At 45.8% G+C, this 19,445-nt stretch overlaps 1 protein-coding gene across 1 annotated transcript in view; it reads left to right on the top strand.

Moving 5' to 3' along the window:
• Positions 1-13,641, top strand: part of PGAP1 (post-GPI attachment to proteins inositol deacylase 1) — a 278,399-nt gene extending 264,758 nt beyond the window's left edge. The window contains exon 24 of the mRNA XM_082261304.1: positions 13,204-13,641. Coding sequence (XP_082117430.1) covers positions 13,204-13,342 — 139 coding nt within the window. The 3' untranslated portion in view covers positions 13,343-13,641. The remainder of the gene's footprint in view (positions 1-13,203) is intronic.
• The last annotated feature ends 5,804 nt before the right edge of the window (positions 13,642-19,445 follow it).

The raw sequence follows: 19,445 nt of genomic DNA, 5'->3' as shown, positions 1-19,445 counted from the left end.
TCCAGTCCCCGGCGGTGTCGGGGGGCAAGTCTTTTCGTCCATTGTCGTGGACGGTGCTCACCACGGATGCCAGCCTGTCGGGCTGGGGTGGTGTTCTGGGCGTTCTGTCTGCCCAGGGAACTTGGTCGGAGGGGGAGTCCTCCCTCCCGATCAACATTCTGGAATTGAGAGCGATAAAGCTTTGCCTTCTGAGATGGACGGACCGGCTTCGGGGCCGTCCGGTTCGGGTTCAGGCGGACAATGCCACCGCGGTGGCTTACATCAACCACCAAGGGGGCACCAGGAGTGCCCGAGCGGCTCGGGAAGTAGCCGACATTCTGTCTTGGGCCGAGACACACATCCCGGCGATAACGGCAGTTCACATTCCGGGGGTGGAGAACTGGCAGGCGGATTATCTGAGTCGCCAGACCCTGGACCAGGGAGAATGGTCCCTTCACCCGGATGTCTTCCAGATGTTGTGCGCGAAGTGGGGTTCCCCAGATGTGGACCTGTTCGCGTCTCGTCTGAACAACAAGGTGGAAAGGTTCGTGGCAAGGATGCGCGATCCTCGGGCAGACGCCTCAGACGCGTTAGTGGCGCCCTGGCATCAGTATCGTATGATGTATGCCTTTCCGCCGATTCAGCTGCTGTCCAGGCTTCTTCGCAGGTTAGCCTCGGAATCGCACACGGTGATTCTGGTAGCGCCGGACTGGCCTCGCCGGTCCTGGTACGCAGACCTCGTAAATCTGGCGGTCGACGCTCCGTGGCGTCTGCCACTTCGAGAAGATCTCCTGTCTCAAGGGCCGATATTCCATCCTGCTTTACAGTCGCTGGCTTTAACGGCCTGGCTGTTGAAAGCCAGGTCCTGAAGGATAGGGGTCTCTCCCCTGAGGTCATTCCCACTTTGATCAAGGCTAGGAAAGCCTCTTCGGGGAAGATTTACTACCGTACTTGGAAAGCGTATTTTGCCTGGTGTGAGTCTAGGGGGTATTCCCCTCGCTCATACTCGGTGTCGAGAGTATTAGCTTTTCTTCAAACGGGCGTGGACCAGCGTTTGGCGTTGGCCACGATTAAGGGTCAGATTTCTGCGCTGGCCGTTCTCTTTCAACGCCCTGTGGCGTCTAATTCGTTGGTTAGCACCTTTGTTCAGGGGGTGCGACATTTGGCCCCTCCTAGGAGGGACCTTTTACCTCCATGGGACTTGAACTTGGTTCTGTCCGTGTTGCAACAGGCTCCCTTTGAAAAAATCAGGGAGATCTCGTTGTCTACTGTCCAAGAAGGTTGCCTTTTTGGTGGCGATCACTTCGGCTTGCAGGGTGTCGGAGCTGGCAGCTTTGTCCTGCAATTCTCCCTACCTGGTGGTCCACAAGGATAAGGTGGTCCTGCGGCCTAACCCTTCTTTTCTTCCGAAAAGGATATCGGAATTTCACCTGAATGAAGACATTGTCTTGCCTTCGCTCTGCGCAAAGCCTAAGCATCCGAAGGAGGTTGCCTTACATTCCTTGGATGTTGTCCGGGCGATCAGAGTTTACCTGTCGTCCACTAAATCTTTTCGCAAGTCGGATTCCCTCTTTGTCCTTCCTGAGGCACCTCGGAAGGGCATGGCGGTGTCGGCTGCGACCATCGCCAAATGGATCAGACAGATCATTGAACAAGCCTATGCCTTGAAGGGGAAGGTTCCTCCCTTCCCTGTGAAGGCGCACTCTACCAGGTCTTTGAGTACGTCTTGGGCTTTCCGGCATCAGGCTTCTGTGGCCCAGGTGTGTAAGGCGGCGACTTGGTCGTCCGTTCACACCTTCTCAAAGTTCTATAAGGTGGATGTTCGGGCATCGGCTGATGCCTCCTTTGGCCGTAAGGTTCTCAGTGCAGCAGTTTCCTAGGGACCCTTGTTTTCGTGGGCCCTTGGTTGTTGGGGTGTTTTACCCCTGGGTTACTTGTTTTTCCTGGGTTGTTGCTCCTGTTGAGCACGTTTTTCCTGTTGCCCAGTTGGTTCTCTTACTGTGGTAAGGTTCCTTTCTCTGATGTGGGTACTGCGTTGCCTTTCTACGGTTGCGTCTCCCACCCCTCATGTCTACACTGCTTTGGGACATCCCATTGGTGAAGACTTGGGAAGGGGCGGCGACTGTCGGAGGACGTAAGAGAAAATGGAATTTTTGTAAAATCTTACCGTAAAATTCCTTTCTCTGAGTCCTCCGACAGTCGCCGCCCCCCGCCCCTCTTTTGGGGTTTTTGTGTACTCTTACTGCTATGCTACCAAACTGAGTTGGGAATGCTGGTGCAGGGAGGTATTGACTGAGGGGACAGCCCCTAGGGGTGTGTCTATGTTAAAAGCTTTGTATTAACAATTCTTGTCGCCTAGCTACTCCTACGGAGCAAAGGTCAATACCCATTGGTGAAGACTTGGGAAGGGGCGGCGACTGTCGGAGGACTCAGAGAAAGGAATTTTACGGTAAGATTTTACAAAAATTCCGTTTTTTTTTGCCTAAATTGCGTTTTGCAAATACTGTGTGACAAAAAAAAATTGCAACACCCACCATTTTGTTCTGTAGGGCCTCTGTTTTAAAACAAAATATATAATATTTAGGGGGTTCAAAGTATTTTTCTAGTAAAAAAAAATATAAATTTTTAATGTAAACAAAGTCACAGAAAAGGCTTGGTCTTCAAGTGGTTAGAAGAGTGGGTGATGTGTGGCATAAGCTTCTAAGATTGAGCATAAAATGCCTGGACAGTTTAAACACACCCCAAATGACCCCTTTTTTGGAAAGTAGACACCCCAAGCTATTTGCTTAGAGGCATGTTGAGTGCATGAAATATTTTATATTTTGCCGCAAGTTTCTGGAGAATGGCAATTTATTTATTTTTTTTTGTTTTTTTTACACAAAGTTGTCACAAAATTATATATTGCTCACACATGCCATGGGTATATGTGAAATGACACCTCAAAATACATTCTGCTGCTTCTCCTGAGTACAGGGATACCACATGTGTGAAACTTTTTGGGAGCCTAGCTGTGTACGGGACCCCGAAAACCAATCACCACCTTCAGGTTTTCTAAGGGCGTAAATTGTTTATTTTTCTTCCGCACTACCTATCAGTTTCTGAGGCCCTGAATTTTCAAGATATCACAAAACCCCCCAAAATGACCCTATTTTGCAAAGAAGAAACTCCAAGCTATTTGCTGAGAGGCATGATAAGTCCATGGAATATTTTATATTTTGCCACAAGTTTTGGGAAAATGGCAATGTTTTTTCTCTATAGTTCATTGACAGACGCAGCTCCATATACTTCTTGACCATTGGGTTATGCTGCCTCTACAGGAGTAGGACACTAGGCAGGAAAAATCTTTACCACACCTATGGGGCAGTCCCTGCAGGCATACACTCACTCACTCTGCTATAGGATTCAGTTTTTTTCTGTCTAGTTTAGGAGTAGGATCTAGTTCCTGGCTGGGACTTCGGTCTTAGCTTGTCTTTTTTATTTTTTTTAGGAAACCTTTGTTAAAAATGTAATAATAAAAATTAAAGTAATTTTTAGCTAGTTATGTTCTTGAGAGAAATGCAATCAACAGCCAGACTGGGTTTCGGGCTGGATATCCTAGATCCTTAAGGTCTCCCAGCCCGGCCAATGAGAGTGTGCAGGTTATAGCCCAGCGCTAGCCTTGCCACGACAGAGCCCCAATGGGGGGGGGGGGCTGGCCTGCGAGTGAAACACCGACCTGGTTCAGCCTGAGCTGCAGCGTACCCCTTGGCCGTCAACATCCCCACCCCAAGTAGAGAGGTAGTCTGTCCGGAGTGGCGCCCACCCGATGTCCTTGGTATGGTGAATAGTGCTCCCCCCCCCCCATAGCTCTGGCAGTCTCGGGGGTGGACGTGGACCCCTCCTTGGGAAGGTAGGCCCTTTGGGTACCCCTCATTCCCCCTTGCCTCTCGGTATGTACCAGGCTCCCCCACGGCCTCCCTCCCCACCATCATAGAGGTCCCTACCTCAGTCAGCGACAGGGGTCCTCGGGTGGTGGACGCACCGATGCCACTATAGCGGATCCGCGCAGGGGGGGGGGTTAATGCTGGTGGGGGTCCCTACCGGGGACCTCCAGATGCCACTCTAATCGTTTTGGACCTCTTAGGGGGTCCTGGAGACTGCATGGTGCGCCGAGGGCCCTCCATTTTACTGTAAAATCGTTCAGCCTCATTTTGCAGAGGTTCCTATTGAAATGCATGGGCGGACATGTTTTTGTGTATTCCCCATAGGAATGCATTGGGCGGCCATTTTCTCGGAGTCTGCGAATGCTGGAAAGCCATGAGCAGCTAGGCGATTACTCTAGCGATGACCCAGGTACTTTCTCTTCCTGTGAGGATCGTTTTCTCTGCATAGCAGACAATCCTGTTCTCCTTCATATCGAATGGTGGTATGTCTATTGGGGTCTCTGTAGGTCTCGCTCTCTCACCCTGCTATCTGCAGTGCTAGTGGCTGGGACTTGTAGTTCCGCTAGTGCAGCGGTGTGGGTCAGTTTTTTCGCAGTTTTCTTAAAGAGACACTGCACTAGTCCAGGTTTCATATGGAGTCCCAGGAACAAGTTTCACCTACAGATCTCTCCTTGCGGTTGCGGGGACCTCCTGGTCTCAACCCCTGTCTGCCTTAATGGCGGTTTTGGAAAACCTGATGTCAAAAGTGGATTTGTTTTTAAAAAAATACCACTAGTATAAAGTGCCCTATGCCCTCCCCTGCCTCTCCTGTATTCTCAGATTCTGAGGTAGATATGGCCGCCTCGGACGCTTGTCACCCTGAGGGTTCTGCATCATCACACTTGGATGGTGAGGACTACATATCCTCGTCTGCAGCCGTGCAGGAAAGCACGCTGTTGGGGGAACTTAGTGTCAGTGTGGGAAACTCTAAAAATGGTGGATGATTCTGCAGCGTCAGGGACACAGCTGTCATTTGGCACTCGCAAATCCCAGAAGTCAGGCAAGGTTTTCCCTTATGATGAACTTTTTGACAAAACTGTCTCTGACTAATGGGGGCACCTCAAACAGATGTCAGTGGTGCCGAAGCGTTTTAAGAGGTGCTATCCATTCACAGAGGCGGTGTCCGCAAAATGGATTGTTCCACCGAAAGGTGGACCATCCGCTCTCCAGACTGAACAAATCTACTGTGGTCCCGGTGGAGGAGTCCCCGGTCTTTAAAGACCCTGTGGATAGAAGGATTGAGTCTCTGTCCCGCCACTTACATGTGATAGCGGGCTCAATACTTAAACCGATCTTCGTGATCACTCTGGTATCCCAGACCAAAACAGAATGGGCAAAGTTGCTAAAAAGTGACCTAGAAACAGAACAGCTCCCTCCGGGCCTGGCAGAGCTAATGGACCAAATGGTTCAAGCCCTACTATTTTATGTGATGCGTCGTTAGATTCGGCACCCTCTTGTAGCCATACTACCCATGATAGGGGTAGCTATTAGACGCATGGTGTGGCTAAAATGCTGGTCTGCAGATCAGGCTTCAAAAAAGGCTCTATCAGAGCTCCCTTTATGGGGGACTGCTTGTTTAGATTCTCATTGGATGACCTGATCAAGGGTCTTACAGGTGGGAAGAGTACTCTTCTTCCTCAATCCTCCAAGGGCAAGTCACCATGTAATAGACGGGGGCCATGTTTTACAGCCCTGCATGCACAAGGCCCTTTCATGCCTCGTGCATGCAGGAGAAAGGTTCTAAGCCATTTAGGTCTTCGGGGGTTCCAAGAAGACATGGTGGGGTAAGCCGAGAGCAGGCAAATCCTAATCTGCAGACGAATCCCTGTCTGCATGAAGGGACGCCCTCACCCATATGTGGGGTGGGGGGGACATCTTCGCTTCTTTCCGGAACCATGGACCTCCTTGATTCAGGACAAATGGGTCCACGAACTGATTTGATCAGGTTACAAGATCGAATTCAGGTCTTGACCGTCAGATTCTTCCCGTCCAATCTACGCCTATCTCCAGATCGGTTAAGGGATCTACGAGAGGCGGTACAAGGTCTGCTGTCGCAAGGGGTGATTGTGCCAGTTCCCTCTCGGGAACACTTTCAGGGGTTCTATTCAAACTTGTTCACTGTTCCCAGGAAAGAGGGCAAAGTGCATCCAATCTTGGACCTCAAGGCTCTGACCCGCTTTGTGCGGGTACAGAAGTTTTGAATGGAGTCCAATCGCACGGTACTGGCGTCCCTACACCAAGGAGACTTTTTGGCCTCCATCGATATCAAGGACGCATATCTACACATGCCTATTTACGCTGGACACCAGCATTTTCTTTGCTTCGCTGTAGGAGAGGGGCACTATCAATTTGTGGTGTTACCCTTTGGTCTCGCCTCCGCTCCCAGGGTCTTCACCAAAGTGTTGGCTTCGGTATTGGCATTACTGCGACGACAGAGGATTGCGGTACTGCGGTACCTGGACGATATCCTCTTAAGAGAAGACTGGCATTCAGTTCACAAGGTGGCTCTGAAGAAGAGGAATTCCTCGAAACGCATCAGCCCACGGGGTCTTCAGTGACTGTTACACCCATACGTATTAATACATTGGATGGAATGTACAGTGATCTGTGATGCGCAATTTCTTGCTGTCTTTGTTAGTACATTACTTACCATGCTTTTATCTAATAAATTATTTGTCTTGGGGTAATTCACTAGGTCGGTGCGCCCTCTGTGTGTTTTATATACTCGCATTCAGTCCTGTTGGGCGACTTGGCAATCACTGTACGGACTCTGTAAGAGTTTGGTTGGAACATCAATTTAAAAAAAAAATCTGCTCTGGTACCATCTTCAAAACTGGATTATCTGGGCCTGTCTCTGTACTCAGCTTCAGTGAGGGTGTTTCTTCCCCCGGAAAAGCTGCAAAAGTTGTAGAGGGTGATTCGTTTGCGGTTATCCAGCAACTTGTCCTCTCTGCGGACTTGGTCTTATGTCTGATGGCGTCGACCTTTGAGGCGGTTCCGTTTGCTCAGTTCCACATGAGACCCTTACTAAGGGAAATTCTTGTCAAGTGGAACAAAGATCCAAAATCCTTGGACACTATGATTCGGTTGAGTCACAGCACAAGGAGTGCTCTTCTGTGGTGGCTTCACTCCTTGGCTCTACGCCAGGGCAAGTCCTTCCTCCCATTGTATTGGATCTTGGTAACCCTGGATGCCAGCCTGTCTGGCTGGGGAGGAGTGCTTGGGAAACTGTGTGTCCAGGGGTCCTGGACCATGGAGGAGTCCAGACTACCGATCAATATTCTGGAACTCAGAGCGATAAAGCTTTGCCTGAGTCACAGGACAAATTGTCTACAGGGTTTTCCAGTTCGGCTACAATGGGACAATGCCACGGACGTGGCTTATGTAAATCAAGGGGGCACCCAAAGTGTCCTGGTGGCCCGGTAGGTGGCCGAGATCCTGAAATGGGCAGAAAATTTTGTTCCAGCCCTTTCCACCGTGCATATCCCAGGAGTGGAGAACTGGTAGGTGGATTACCTGCTGTGTGTCCGGTGGGGGACACCCAACGTCGACTTGTTAGCCTCTTGACTCAACAAGAAGGTACAAAAGTTTGTAGTCAGGTCTCTGGATCCTCTGGCCGATGCCACAGACACACTGGTGGCTCCTTGGGGTCAGTATCGGCTGATCTATGCGTTCCCTCCGCTGAAACTCCTGCCTAGGCTTCTGCGCAGAATAGAGTTGGAAGGGATTCTGGTCATTCTAGTTGCCCTATACTGGCCTCGTCGGCCTTGGTAAGGTTGGTCGCCGATGCCCCTTGGAGACTTCCTCTCAGGGAAGATCTGCTGTCTCAAGGGCCGATCTTCCATCCTGCTTTACAGTCACTGGCTTTAATGGCGTGGCTGTTGAAAGGCAGGTATTAAAGGACATGGGTCTTTCTGACTCAGTGATTCCTACACTGTTGAAGGCTAGAAAATCTACCTCCAGGAAGATCTATCATCATACATGGAAATCGTTCATCTCATGGTGTGAATCGCTGAAGGTGCATTCACGCCTTTTTTTGGTGGCTAGGATTTTGGCTTTTCCCCAAAGAGGGGTTGAACAGCGGTTGGCCTTGGGTACTATTAAAGGCCAAGTGTCGGCTTTGGCTGTGTTTTTCCAACGCCATTTAGCTACGCATGCTTTGATTCGCACTTTTATTCAAGGGGTTCGCCATATGGCTCCTTCGATATGATCCCTGTTACCTCTGTGGGATCTTCACTTGGCAATGTCTGTTCTTCAAAAACCTCCCTTTGAGAACATTCCTCTGCTTACACTGTCACAGAAGGTAGCCTTTTTGGTGGCTATTACCTCTGCTCGCAGATTATCTGAATTGGTGGCTCTATCCTGCTGTTCACCTTATCAGGTGGTCCACAGAGATAAAGTGGTACTTCAACCTAATCAGTCGTTTCTTCCGATTTCTGATTTCCATTTGAATGATGACATTGTGCTGCCTTCACTCTGTCCTAAGCCCAATCATCCCAAGGAAATTGCCTTGCATTCTTTGGATGTGGTTTGAGCAATTAGGGTTTACCTGGAGGCTACTGAATCTTTCAGGAAATCGTACTCTTTTTGTCCTCACGGAAGGACTTCGAAAGGGATTGGCTGCATCTGCCGCGACCATATCCAAATGGATCAGGTAGACAGTGGTACAGGCTTATTCACTGAAGGGTCAGGTACCTCCTTTCCCTGTGAAGGCGCATTCTACTAGGGCGCTGAGTGCCTCTTGGGCTTTTCACTATCAGGCGTCAGTAATGCAAGTTTGCAAGGCGGCAACTTGGTCGTCTGTGCACATGTTCACAAAATTCTACAAAGTACATGTGTTGACATCCTCGGATGCTTCTTTTAGCCACAAGGTTTTGCAGCCTGCTGTTTAAAGGAGAAAATATTCTCTTTGAGGGTGTATGTGTTTTTAGGTAAGCTCCAGTTGTTCCTGGTTGAGCTCCATGTTCACTGGTTGGCTAAGTTTAGCCTTTGGGGAAATAGGTTCTTTTCTGTGTTGTTTTCCCACCCCTCATGCAAATACTGCTTTGGGACGTTCCAATGGTCAAGAAAAATATGGAGCTGTGTCTGTCAATGAACGATAGAGAGAACTGGATTTTTGAGTTCCCATAAAATCCTTTTCTCTGAAGTTCATTGACAAACGCAGCACCTGCCCCTCTTATTTCTAAGTGGGATGGAGTTTTTTTTCTTCTAAACACTGCTTGCAACTAAACTGAATCCTATAGCAGTGAGTGGGTTTATGCCTGCAGGGACTGCCCCATAGGCATGGTAAAGATTTTTCCTGCCTAGAGTCCTAGTGTTTTTTTACACAAAGTTGTTACTAAATTATATATTGCTCACACATGCCATGGGTATATGTGAAATGACACCCCAAAATACATTATGCTGCTTCTCCTGAGTACGGATATACCACGTGTGAGACTTTTTGGCAGTCTAGCTGCGTATAGGACCCCGAAAACCAAACCCCCGCCTTCAGGCTTTCTAAGGGCATAAATTGTTGATTTCACTCCTCACTACCTATCACAGTTGGAGGCATGAAATGCCAAGATAGCGCAAACCACCCCCCCCCCCCAAATGACCCCTTTTCAGACCCCAAGGTATTTGCTAAGATGCATGGTAAGTATTTTGCAGCTTTTATTTATTTTGGAAAATGAAGAAAAATAAAAGGAAAATGCATTTTTTTTTTCTTTTTTCAATTTTCCAAACTTTTATGACAAAAAGTGAGATCTGCAAAACACTCATCATGTCTCTCAGGGAATAGCTTAGGATGTCTACTTTCCAAAAAGGGGTCATTTTGGGGGGAGGGGGGTTTGTGCTGTCTTAGCATTTCATGGCCTCAGAAACTGTGATAGGTAGTGAGGAGTGAAATCAACAATTTGCGCCCTTAGAAAGTCTGAAGGCGGTGATTGGTTTTCGGGGGTCCTGTACGTGGCTAGACTGCCAAAAAGTCTCACATGTGGTATCCCTGTACTCAGGAGAAGTAGCAGAATGTATTGTGGGTGTCTTTTCACATATAGCCATTGCATGTGTGAGCAATATATCATTTAAGTGACAACTTTATGTAAAAAAAAAAAAAAAAAATTTTCATTTTCCGACACTTGTGGCAAAATATTAAATATTCCATGGACTCAACCTGCCTCTCAGCAAATAGCTTAGGGTGTCTACTTTGCGAAAAGGGGTCATTTGGGGGGGGTTTTGTGCTCTCTTGCCATTTCATGGCCTCAGAAACTGTGATAGGTAGTGAGGAGTGAAATCAACAATTTACACCCTTAGAAAGCCTGAAGGCAGTGATTGGTTTTCGAGGTCCTGTACGCAGCTAGACTGCCAAAAAGTCTCACACGTGGGGTATCCCCATACTCAGGAGAAGCAGCAGAATGTTTTTTTGGGGTGTAATTCCACATATACCATGGCATTTGTGAGCAATATATAATTTCAATGACAACTTTGTGTAAAAAAAAAAGTTGTCATTTTTCGAACACCTGTGACAAAATAAAAAAATCAATAGACTCAACATACCTCTTAGGAAATTCCTTGGGATGTCTAAGGGGTAATTTGGGGGGGGGGGGGGGGGGTTGTACTGCCCTGCCATTTTAGCACTTCAAGAAATGAGATAGGCAGTCAGAAAGTAAAAGCTGCGTAAATTCCAGTATATACACCATAGTTTGTAGACGCTATAACTTTTGCGCAAACCAATAAAAAAATACGCTTATTGAGGATTTTTTTGTCAGGCATGTAGCTAAATACATTTTGACCTAAATATATGACAAAAGTTGAGTTTGTTGGATATTTTTTATAAGAAAAATTAGAAAATTTCATTATTTCTCAAAATGTTTTCTATTTTTGTGTTTATCGCAAAAAATAAAAACTGCAGAGGTGATCAAATACCACCAACAGAAAGCTCTATTTGTGGGGGGGAAAAAAAGATGTAAGTTTCGTTTGGCTACAGTATTGCATGACCACGCAATTGTCAGTTAAAGTCTTGCAGTGCAAAATTGCAAAACATGGCCTGGTCATTAACCAGTTTAGCCCCGGAAGGTTTTACCCCCTTAATGACCAGACCATTTTTGATCACCTCTGCGGTTTTAGTATTTTGGGCTATAAACAATAAAAGAGAGCGACAATTTTGAAAAAAAAAATTATATTTTTTTTTTTACTTTCTGCTATAAAACATTCCCAAAAAAAAATTTAAAAATCTAAATTTTCATTAGTTTAGGCCAATTTGTATTCTGCTACATATTTTTGGTAAAAAGAAAATCCCAAAAAGCGTATATTGGTTTGCGCAAGTGTTATAGCGTTTCCAAACTATGGGATAGATTTTTGGACTTTTTATTTTTTTGTTGTTGTTTTTATTAGTAATGGCAACGATCAGCGATTTTTAGCGGAACTGCGACAATGCGGTGGCCAAATCTGACACGAACTGACACTTTTTGAGGACCAGTGACACCAATACAGTGATCAGTGCTAAATAATATACAATGTTACTGTATAAATGACACTGGCAGGGAAGTGGTTAATACTGGGGGTGATCAAGGGGTTAATTGTGCTTACTAACTGGGGGGGGGGGGGGGCTATGTGACAGGCACACAGAGATCGGTGTTTAGCTGAGACACACAATCTCATTGTGCCTGTCTTGTTTACGTAGGCAGACGGCTCTCCTGTCAGTTTCCTTGAAGATTGCGGGAGGCTGGCAGCGATCGCGCCCACTCCTCCCGCAGTCTGGCTCCTGCTGTGTCTAATCACAGTGGCAGCATGGCTCCGGTGGCGCGCGAGCGCTGCTGAGACCACATGCACATAATCATGTAGATCTACATGATTATGGGCAGCCGAGCAGCCCTGCCGCAGTAAATTTGCGTGGGCCGGTCGGCAAGTGGTTAAGGGGGCAAATCTTTCCAGTCCAGAAATGGTTAAGGAGATTCACCTTGTCTATTTGTCCTGTTTACAATTGTTAATGAAAGTGAACGTAAAAGAAAATCCCAAATTTTGGGTTGTCCCAGGAAATGTATTAGTGGGGAAATCTTCCAATTGGGACACTAATTCTGTTGACTTGGGGGTCCCCAAGGAATTCCCTTAATTTGCAAGAATTTCCTCTCACTTCCAGTTTGGATATGGGACAAGAAGTGAACAGAAATCTTTGCAATGGGACACAGAGGGCGAAAAAAAAAAAAAATTGACGGGTATTACCCTCCCTTGCTCTATCCAAAATTAAAATGAATGTTTTGCCAAGAGTTCTATTTTGGGAAGAGGAAATTCAGCTTACCTGTAAATTCCATATCTTGAGAGTACAGGACACAAACCATCCTCCCTTCCACTCCTTGGTTACTGTGCATTGCTTGCTACAAAACTGAGGATTCAAAGAGTGAGTAGGGGTTTAGGGAAGGCACTCAGGGGACATGTCCTTTGATATTTTTACTATTATCCAATCACCTGAAAATACAAGCCTATAACCCAAGGTCTGTGAATACTTTGCTGTGTCTTGTACTGCACTCCAGGTTATGGAATTTACAGGTAAGTAGAAATTCTTCCTTTTGAAATTCTTCCTTTTGACCTACCTGTAAAATCTCTTTGTTGAAATACAGAACACTTCTTTCACTTCGATATTGAAAACTAAGGCAATGTTAAGAGTAGATGGGGTGTGAATGGGGTTATGCAGGGCTAAGCCCAGCTTTGCTGTTTATCACTCTTCAGTCACATGGAGGGTGGAGTATTTATTTTTATTCTACAGGATTTATAAAGCGCCAACTGTTTGTGCATCGCTTTACAATGTTGGGGCAAACAGTACAGTTACAAAACAAATCCATACAGGAGAAATCGGAGGGCCCTGCTCATTAAAGCTTACAATCTAAAAGGGAGGGTCAAGTGATACAAAGTCTAATAACTGTGGGGATAGTGTAACCCAATGATCTTAGAATTAAATCTCCTGTGAAGTACTCAAAAAAGGGGATTTTACAGTAAATCAAAAATCCCATTCTTTACCTTGTAAACATTATTTTCTTTAAATGAGAACCCCAGTATCCCTTCATCAGCCAACATCCCTTTAGCATATTTTGCTTTCATACCATAGATTTACAGTTTCAAATGTTAGCAAAGGTTGTAGGGGGAAATAACTGATGTGCAAGTCTGATGTTTACTGGAAGCAGGGAGAGCAGAATTTCTCGGGTCAGGACCTAAGAACTATTTATTCTTATCTGCTTTGTCTGCTAATATGTTAGTTCTTCTTTTTTAACTTGCTCAATTTCTTTTACAGTAAACTCTTGAAGACTGCAGCTCAACTTCAGCTTCCCTTTTCTATTCTGATTGTGGCTTTTGGAACTCTACATTTATATAGAGTATCTTATTTTATTGTGTTCTCTTTATTCATACATGCATTGACTTGCTTTCTCTAAAAGTGTAAGTAACAAATTGTAGGAAAAATGTATGCAGTCTTGCAGCCAATTTTTAAGCTTGATGGACTAAGTGCTAAAATAGTTAATACCAAAAATAATTTAAATACAGTTGAAAATTTTTTATTTTACATAAGTTTAATTGTTTACATTCAACAAAGCAATATTTTTTTACTTGAAATTGAACATACAATTTTGTACCATCAGTGTTCAGTATGAAAGAATGTGAATTTCATACCTTGTATAAAAGATTCAGGACTTCTTTCATATAAATGTATATTTTTAGACCCTTGTTTTAGTTTATATGAAAAAGTATATTTATAGCCTTTAAAATAAAGTTTCAGTACATCAAAGACAAAGGTTGTGGTGTTTCGCTTCCCATTCCTACTTCTGATGTGTAGTTTAATGGATACTTTGTGCTTGTTATTGGTGGTTTTAAAGAGAATTTGTCACCACTAATGCCTGGCCATACACAGCTCTGAATGTACCAAGTTGATTAATCAATCAACTTGGGTACAACCAGCCTGCTGGATTATCTTACAATTATCACTATAATCACGGTCTTCTCCCAGCAGGGACAGCTTCCCCCAACCACCGCCAAACAATTACTTGGTAGGAGGGATTCTCCTGTTAGCACTATCTGTGGTGTTGGGGTAATCATGTGGTTGCAGGAAAGGAATTTGCACTGTGTATGGCCTGCTTAAGTAACCCTCATCCATTTCAGGATAAGGCTACACATCCATGAGCTTCAGGATCACGTTACCTGAAACCTGCTAAGCCCATCATGCTTTACAACTTGTGGACTATGGGGAAATTGAGTTGTGCACACAGTACTCCAGTGTTTCATAAATGCAAAATCTTGGCACAAAGATGTCTACACATCTTATGCACACATTAGCAGCCAGCACCAACAGTGTTTGTAACCTATGTAAAAATTGTTACCAAAGAAGGTCTGGTCTACCTGGCTTCATACTCTGTAAGGCTCAGTCATATGGACATGAGAGTGTATTGTTAAGAGACCAGAGCTGTATGCAGGTTTTCCACCCCCCTGGGTCACCCTTCTCCCTGCCCCCTATCCAGCTCCCAGCACATCCTTTCCAAAAACATTTTAAGTGGGAAAGTGACGTGTTATACTAAATGGTGGGGTTGTCTAGTGTGCTAATAAACACAACACTCCACATAATCTAAAAATAAACTCTTCTATTATGCATGCTTTTGAGCAACCCTAAAGAAGATCTTCATAGAATAATCAGCAACTGAACAGCACACTGGCTAAGTGATTAGCACTTCCGCCTAGCTGCTGCTAGGGCGTCTGTTTGAATCCCAACCACTGCATCATCTGCATGAAGATTGCAATTTCTCCCTGTGCTTGCGTGGGTTTTCTCCAGGTACTTCAGCTACCTCCCACACTCCAAAGACATGCCGGTTGGTTAAATGGTATCTGTCTAAATTGGCCCTAGTATGTGTATGTATGAATGTGAGTTAGGGATCTTAGATTGTAAGCTCTTTGAGGGCAGGGACTGATGTGAATATACAATATATGAAATGTAAAGTGCTGTGTAAATTGACAGCACTATAGAAGTACCTGTAATAAATAATAAACTGTTGAGACAATAAACTCTTTGGTCAGAGGCATTGGTAGTCAGTGTCTGGCTGAAAATAAGGAGCACCCTGTTCACATCTGGAGCCTCCCTTTACATCAAAAAGTTCTGTTCACATCAGAGTCTTCCCCAAAGCCTTCTTCACAATGAAGGGGGAGCCTCACTCCTAAAAGTGGAGGGATATCTGTTGCAGTTGGCGCCTCTCTGGATCACAACAACCCAGACTTGTGGGTTCAAGATTCACTACATCATCTTTTATCTTTTAAATCAACCAAAAACTGTCCAAGGACAGTCATTTGCAGAATGCCCTGAACCCCACATCTTGTCCCAGGGAGTTCCTATAACTGTATCATCACAGGACAGGTTCAAAGGATTTTACTCAAACCTGTTAACTTACTCAAACTGTGACTGTTCATGAACAGATAGAATGGGTAGTCTATGGCAGTGTTCCTCAACCTTTTTCCAGTCGAGGCACACCCCAGAAATTATGGACAGTCTCAAGGCACCCTTTAGAATTATGGACAGTCTTGAGGCACCCCATCCTAAAATGTAAAAACGATTCCCAAAGTTAGAGGTAGAAGTTGGTACTGACTAGTATGCCAATGTTTCTCTGTTTCCTCAGTTTTCTCCATCACTCGTCTAATAGGACCCCAAAACTTATGGAGAGAAGCAGAGGAGAGTCAAACATGCATGCTACGCAGGAGACTGACATCGTCCTTATCAACTGATGATGTCATAGGTCGTTAGCAGGTTGGCAGCTAGAGGGTTGTAACGGTGCACAATGAAAACCTGTGACTTTGTGTAACGTAAAAGGCAGGCTTCATCCACCCGCTGCCTTGTATACAAATTTTGGTACATTTATGGGGCATTTTGCTGAGGCACCCCTGAAGAAACCTCAAGGCACACAAGGGTGCCTGGGCACCCTGGTTGAAAAAGGCTGGTCTATGGGGATTGAAACACTCCAGACAGGATTTTCAACTCAAAATTCGAACTCTATTAGTGGAAAAGGAGTTCACAAAGAAGTGGTCTATGCCTGTGGTTGATCCTGCTGTCTCAGTATTAAACAAATATCTCACTGTACCTATTGAAGATATTCCTCCTTACAAAGACTCTGTAGATAAAAAGTTTGAGACTCTCTTAAAGGCCACTTTTTTCACCCTTTTAGGCCAAGTCTTGCAACCAGCTCTCGTTGAAATTTAAGTATGTCAAACCGCAGCTAACAGGACTAGGGCAATGAACAAGGAAAAATATCTGTATTTTCAGGATCATGCTTCAACCACTTGCTGACCGAGCCATAGCCAAATGACGGCTACAGTGCGACTGGCTTATTCTGGGAGGGCGTACACTGTCGTCCTCCCAGAATCGCGCTTCCCGCGCGCCCCCTGAGGTGTTCGCGCAAGGGATCCGGCGCATCACGGATCATGGTAAAGGGCCAATGACAGCGGCCCATTACCATGTGATTGCTCCGTCCAATGACATGCCATCTGTGTCACATCCATGCCACATCAGTGCTTATCAATGCCCTACAATGCCAAAGTGTAATGGATAGTCAGGCATCAGGCAATGACTGTGCTCCCTTACACATGTGGCATCAGGCAATGACTGTGCTCCCTTACACATATCTTACACATGTGGTATCCCCATACTCAGGAGGAGTAGCATTTCTTGTCCCATGAACTAACTAGTTGTACCAGTAACTCCTCAAGACCAGGTTCAAAGTGTTTTTTTTTTTTTTAATCTGTTTTCAGTACCAAAGCCCACCAGAGGTATTTGTACCATTCTGGACTTAAAAAACCTTTAAATTCCAAAATTTCACATGGAATCTGCAATGCTGGTAAGTGCCTGTCTGGGACGAGGGGAATACATGGTGTCCATAGATATCCAAGCTGAAAGTCTGCATGTTCCCTTTAACCACCTCATTAGTGCTTTCTGCCCTTCAGAGTGGCAATCACAGACAGGTAGCTCCAAGATTATTCACAAAGGGTAGTGTGATAAAGTGATAGCCCAAAGATCCCAATACCTTTTCCTGCCCTCCTCAGAACTCAGGCCCAACACTGTCAGGGACATCTACTCCCGCGCTTTTAAGCACCTATTCCATCAGATCTGAGGGAGTTTCCTGGGCATTTTGGGGAAAGGCTTCTGTACCCCAGCTGTTTAAGGCTGTCACCTGGACCTCAGTTCATACTTTTTTAATGTTCTACCCAGTGGACAAAGTTAATGTATTTGCATCTTCAGATCCTTGTTTTGGCTGCAAGGTTTTGCAGGCCACTGTTTAAGGTTCCTTGTTGTCTCTTAGGGGGTAGTTAGCGTGTTTGCCTGGTTGCTTCAGTTGTTTTGTTTGCCTACCCTTTGTCGAGGCACTGCTTTAGGATGTCCCTATCGTCAAATAATTGAAGAGCTGTCCCTGTCAATGTTAGAGCGGGATTTTTCGTACTCCCTGTATAATCCCTTTCTCTGAATAAATTAATGGACACAGCAAAACCTCTATTTGAGTTTATACATTCCTTCACTGGTTTGTGATGGACTGCCTTCCCTTTAGCAGAGAGGGGTTTGTATACTAGCTAGGACTGCCCATAGGCAGTGCTGTGTTCTTTTCTGCCTAGTATTCTACTCCTGTAGGTAGCGCTAAAAAACCCTATCAAAGAATAAAAGCTGTGTCCGTTAATAAACTCGGAGAGTGGAATTTTACATTGAGTACAAAAAAAAAAATTAAGTTTTCCTCCACACAGGGCAAACACCTAATACTGCTGTGTGCACACCTCCATCTGCTCCCTGTTTCAGCATTTGAGTGTGAGGCATTGGTAGGCAATTAGGAAGCTGTAAAAAAAAAAAATAAAGCCATCCACAAATTTTTAATGCCCGTATGCTTAAGACCTAAGTGGTTAAACTCGCACGTAGCTGTGATTGTGAAATTGGTATCGTCATTTTCAGCCAACTACCTCTTGGCTTTTTGTAAAAGTGATTATTTTAACTGTACTTTTATATACCACCCACAGTTGTTTCTGGGAACCTAGGACAACTGTAACTAATGGCAGGATGCCAGAGGGTGTGGAGAACATGTTCCATGATCTGCTCTGCAATCAGTGAACCCAAAATCACTCAGCTCTGAGCATCTCCAGGTCCAGAGCTAAAACTCACAGCTGACAAGCTATGTCAACAGCTGATCAAGTACAGTCCTGTGATTGTGTGGCTGCACCAGAGAGCAGGGTAGAGACCCCCTAATATCTCCATAAAATCTGGCACCTACCTTAAATGGGGGAAAAAGAAAACATAAATATATATATATATATATATATATATATACACACACACACAGTGCCTTGCAAAACTATTCACTGCCCTTGGCATTTTCCATGTTTTGTTGCCTCACAACCTGGAATTAACATGGATTGTTTCAGGATTTGCATCATTTAATTTACAGAACACTTTGAATAGGTGTTTTTTTTTCTCTGTCGCTCATTGACAGACGCAGTCCTCTTGATTAATATTAAATCGGGTTATACTGCCCTCTACAGGAGTAGGACACTAGGCAGAAGGAAAACGTTCTGGCCACACCTTAGGGGCAGTCCCAGAGGGTATATCCTCTCTCTCCCTGCTACAGGATGTCAGTTTTTTTCTGTCTAGTTAGGAGTAAGGACCTAAGTTCCTTGCTGGGACCTTTAGTCCTGGCAAGATTTTTTTAGAAAAATTTTTTTAGGCAACTTTTTTCTCCAGTTGTTCCTGTGAGATCTTCAAGCAAGTATGCTGAAACTGGGCGACGGGCTGGATGTTGAGATCCAGTGGTCACCCCAGTCAGCCTACGAGCGCGTGCAGGCCCTAGCTCCGCGCTGGGTCGGCCGCGACATAGTCCCACTGGACGGGGACTGACCCTGCGAGTTAAACGTCTCGCCTGGACGCCGACGACCAGTTGGAAACTGAGTCACGGCGTCCGTATTGGTCGAAAGCCCCCCCCACCTCGGTGGAGAGGGGTTCTGTCAGGAGTTGGTGCCCGCCTGTTCCGGTATGGTGAGTAGAAGGTTCCCCCTCTCCCCCTGTCGGGTTTGTGGGTGGACGCGGGCCCCTCCCTGGGATGACTGGACCTTTATAATCCTGGATCCCCCCTCTATCCTATAACAGGTGTCACAGATCCCCCTCTTGAGGGTGATTTAGTGAATAGGAACCAGAAGGCTTGGTTTGGGAGCTGACAATCGGAGTCACTGTATGAGGGGCACTGTAAGGGACCATGACTGAAGTCAGTGGCTGGCATTACTGTTAGGTTGGCCATGTAAGAGGGTGATAGCATCTTACCTGATACATAAGGTGCAATACAGGCCGATGCCTGTGCCAGGACTACCGCCATCCGCAGGCCGCCATCCTCCCGCAGGCCGCCATCCTCCCACAGGCCGTACACCTCCCACAGGCCGATGACTACCTTCCGCAGGCCGCTGCTATCTTTCCACAGGCCGCTGCCATTTTCCCGCAGGGCCGCCATCTTGGCGTAGCCTCGTGTCTCCAGCATGGGGCGG

This window comes from Pelophylax lessonae, assembly GCF_965119305.1.
Source record: "Pelophylax lessonae genome assembly, chromosome: 6".
Taxonomy (NCBI): Eukaryota; Metazoa; Chordata; class Amphibia; order Anura; family Ranidae; genus Pelophylax; species Pelophylax lessonae.
This window is presented reverse-complemented; position numbering and strand designations above follow the sequence as displayed.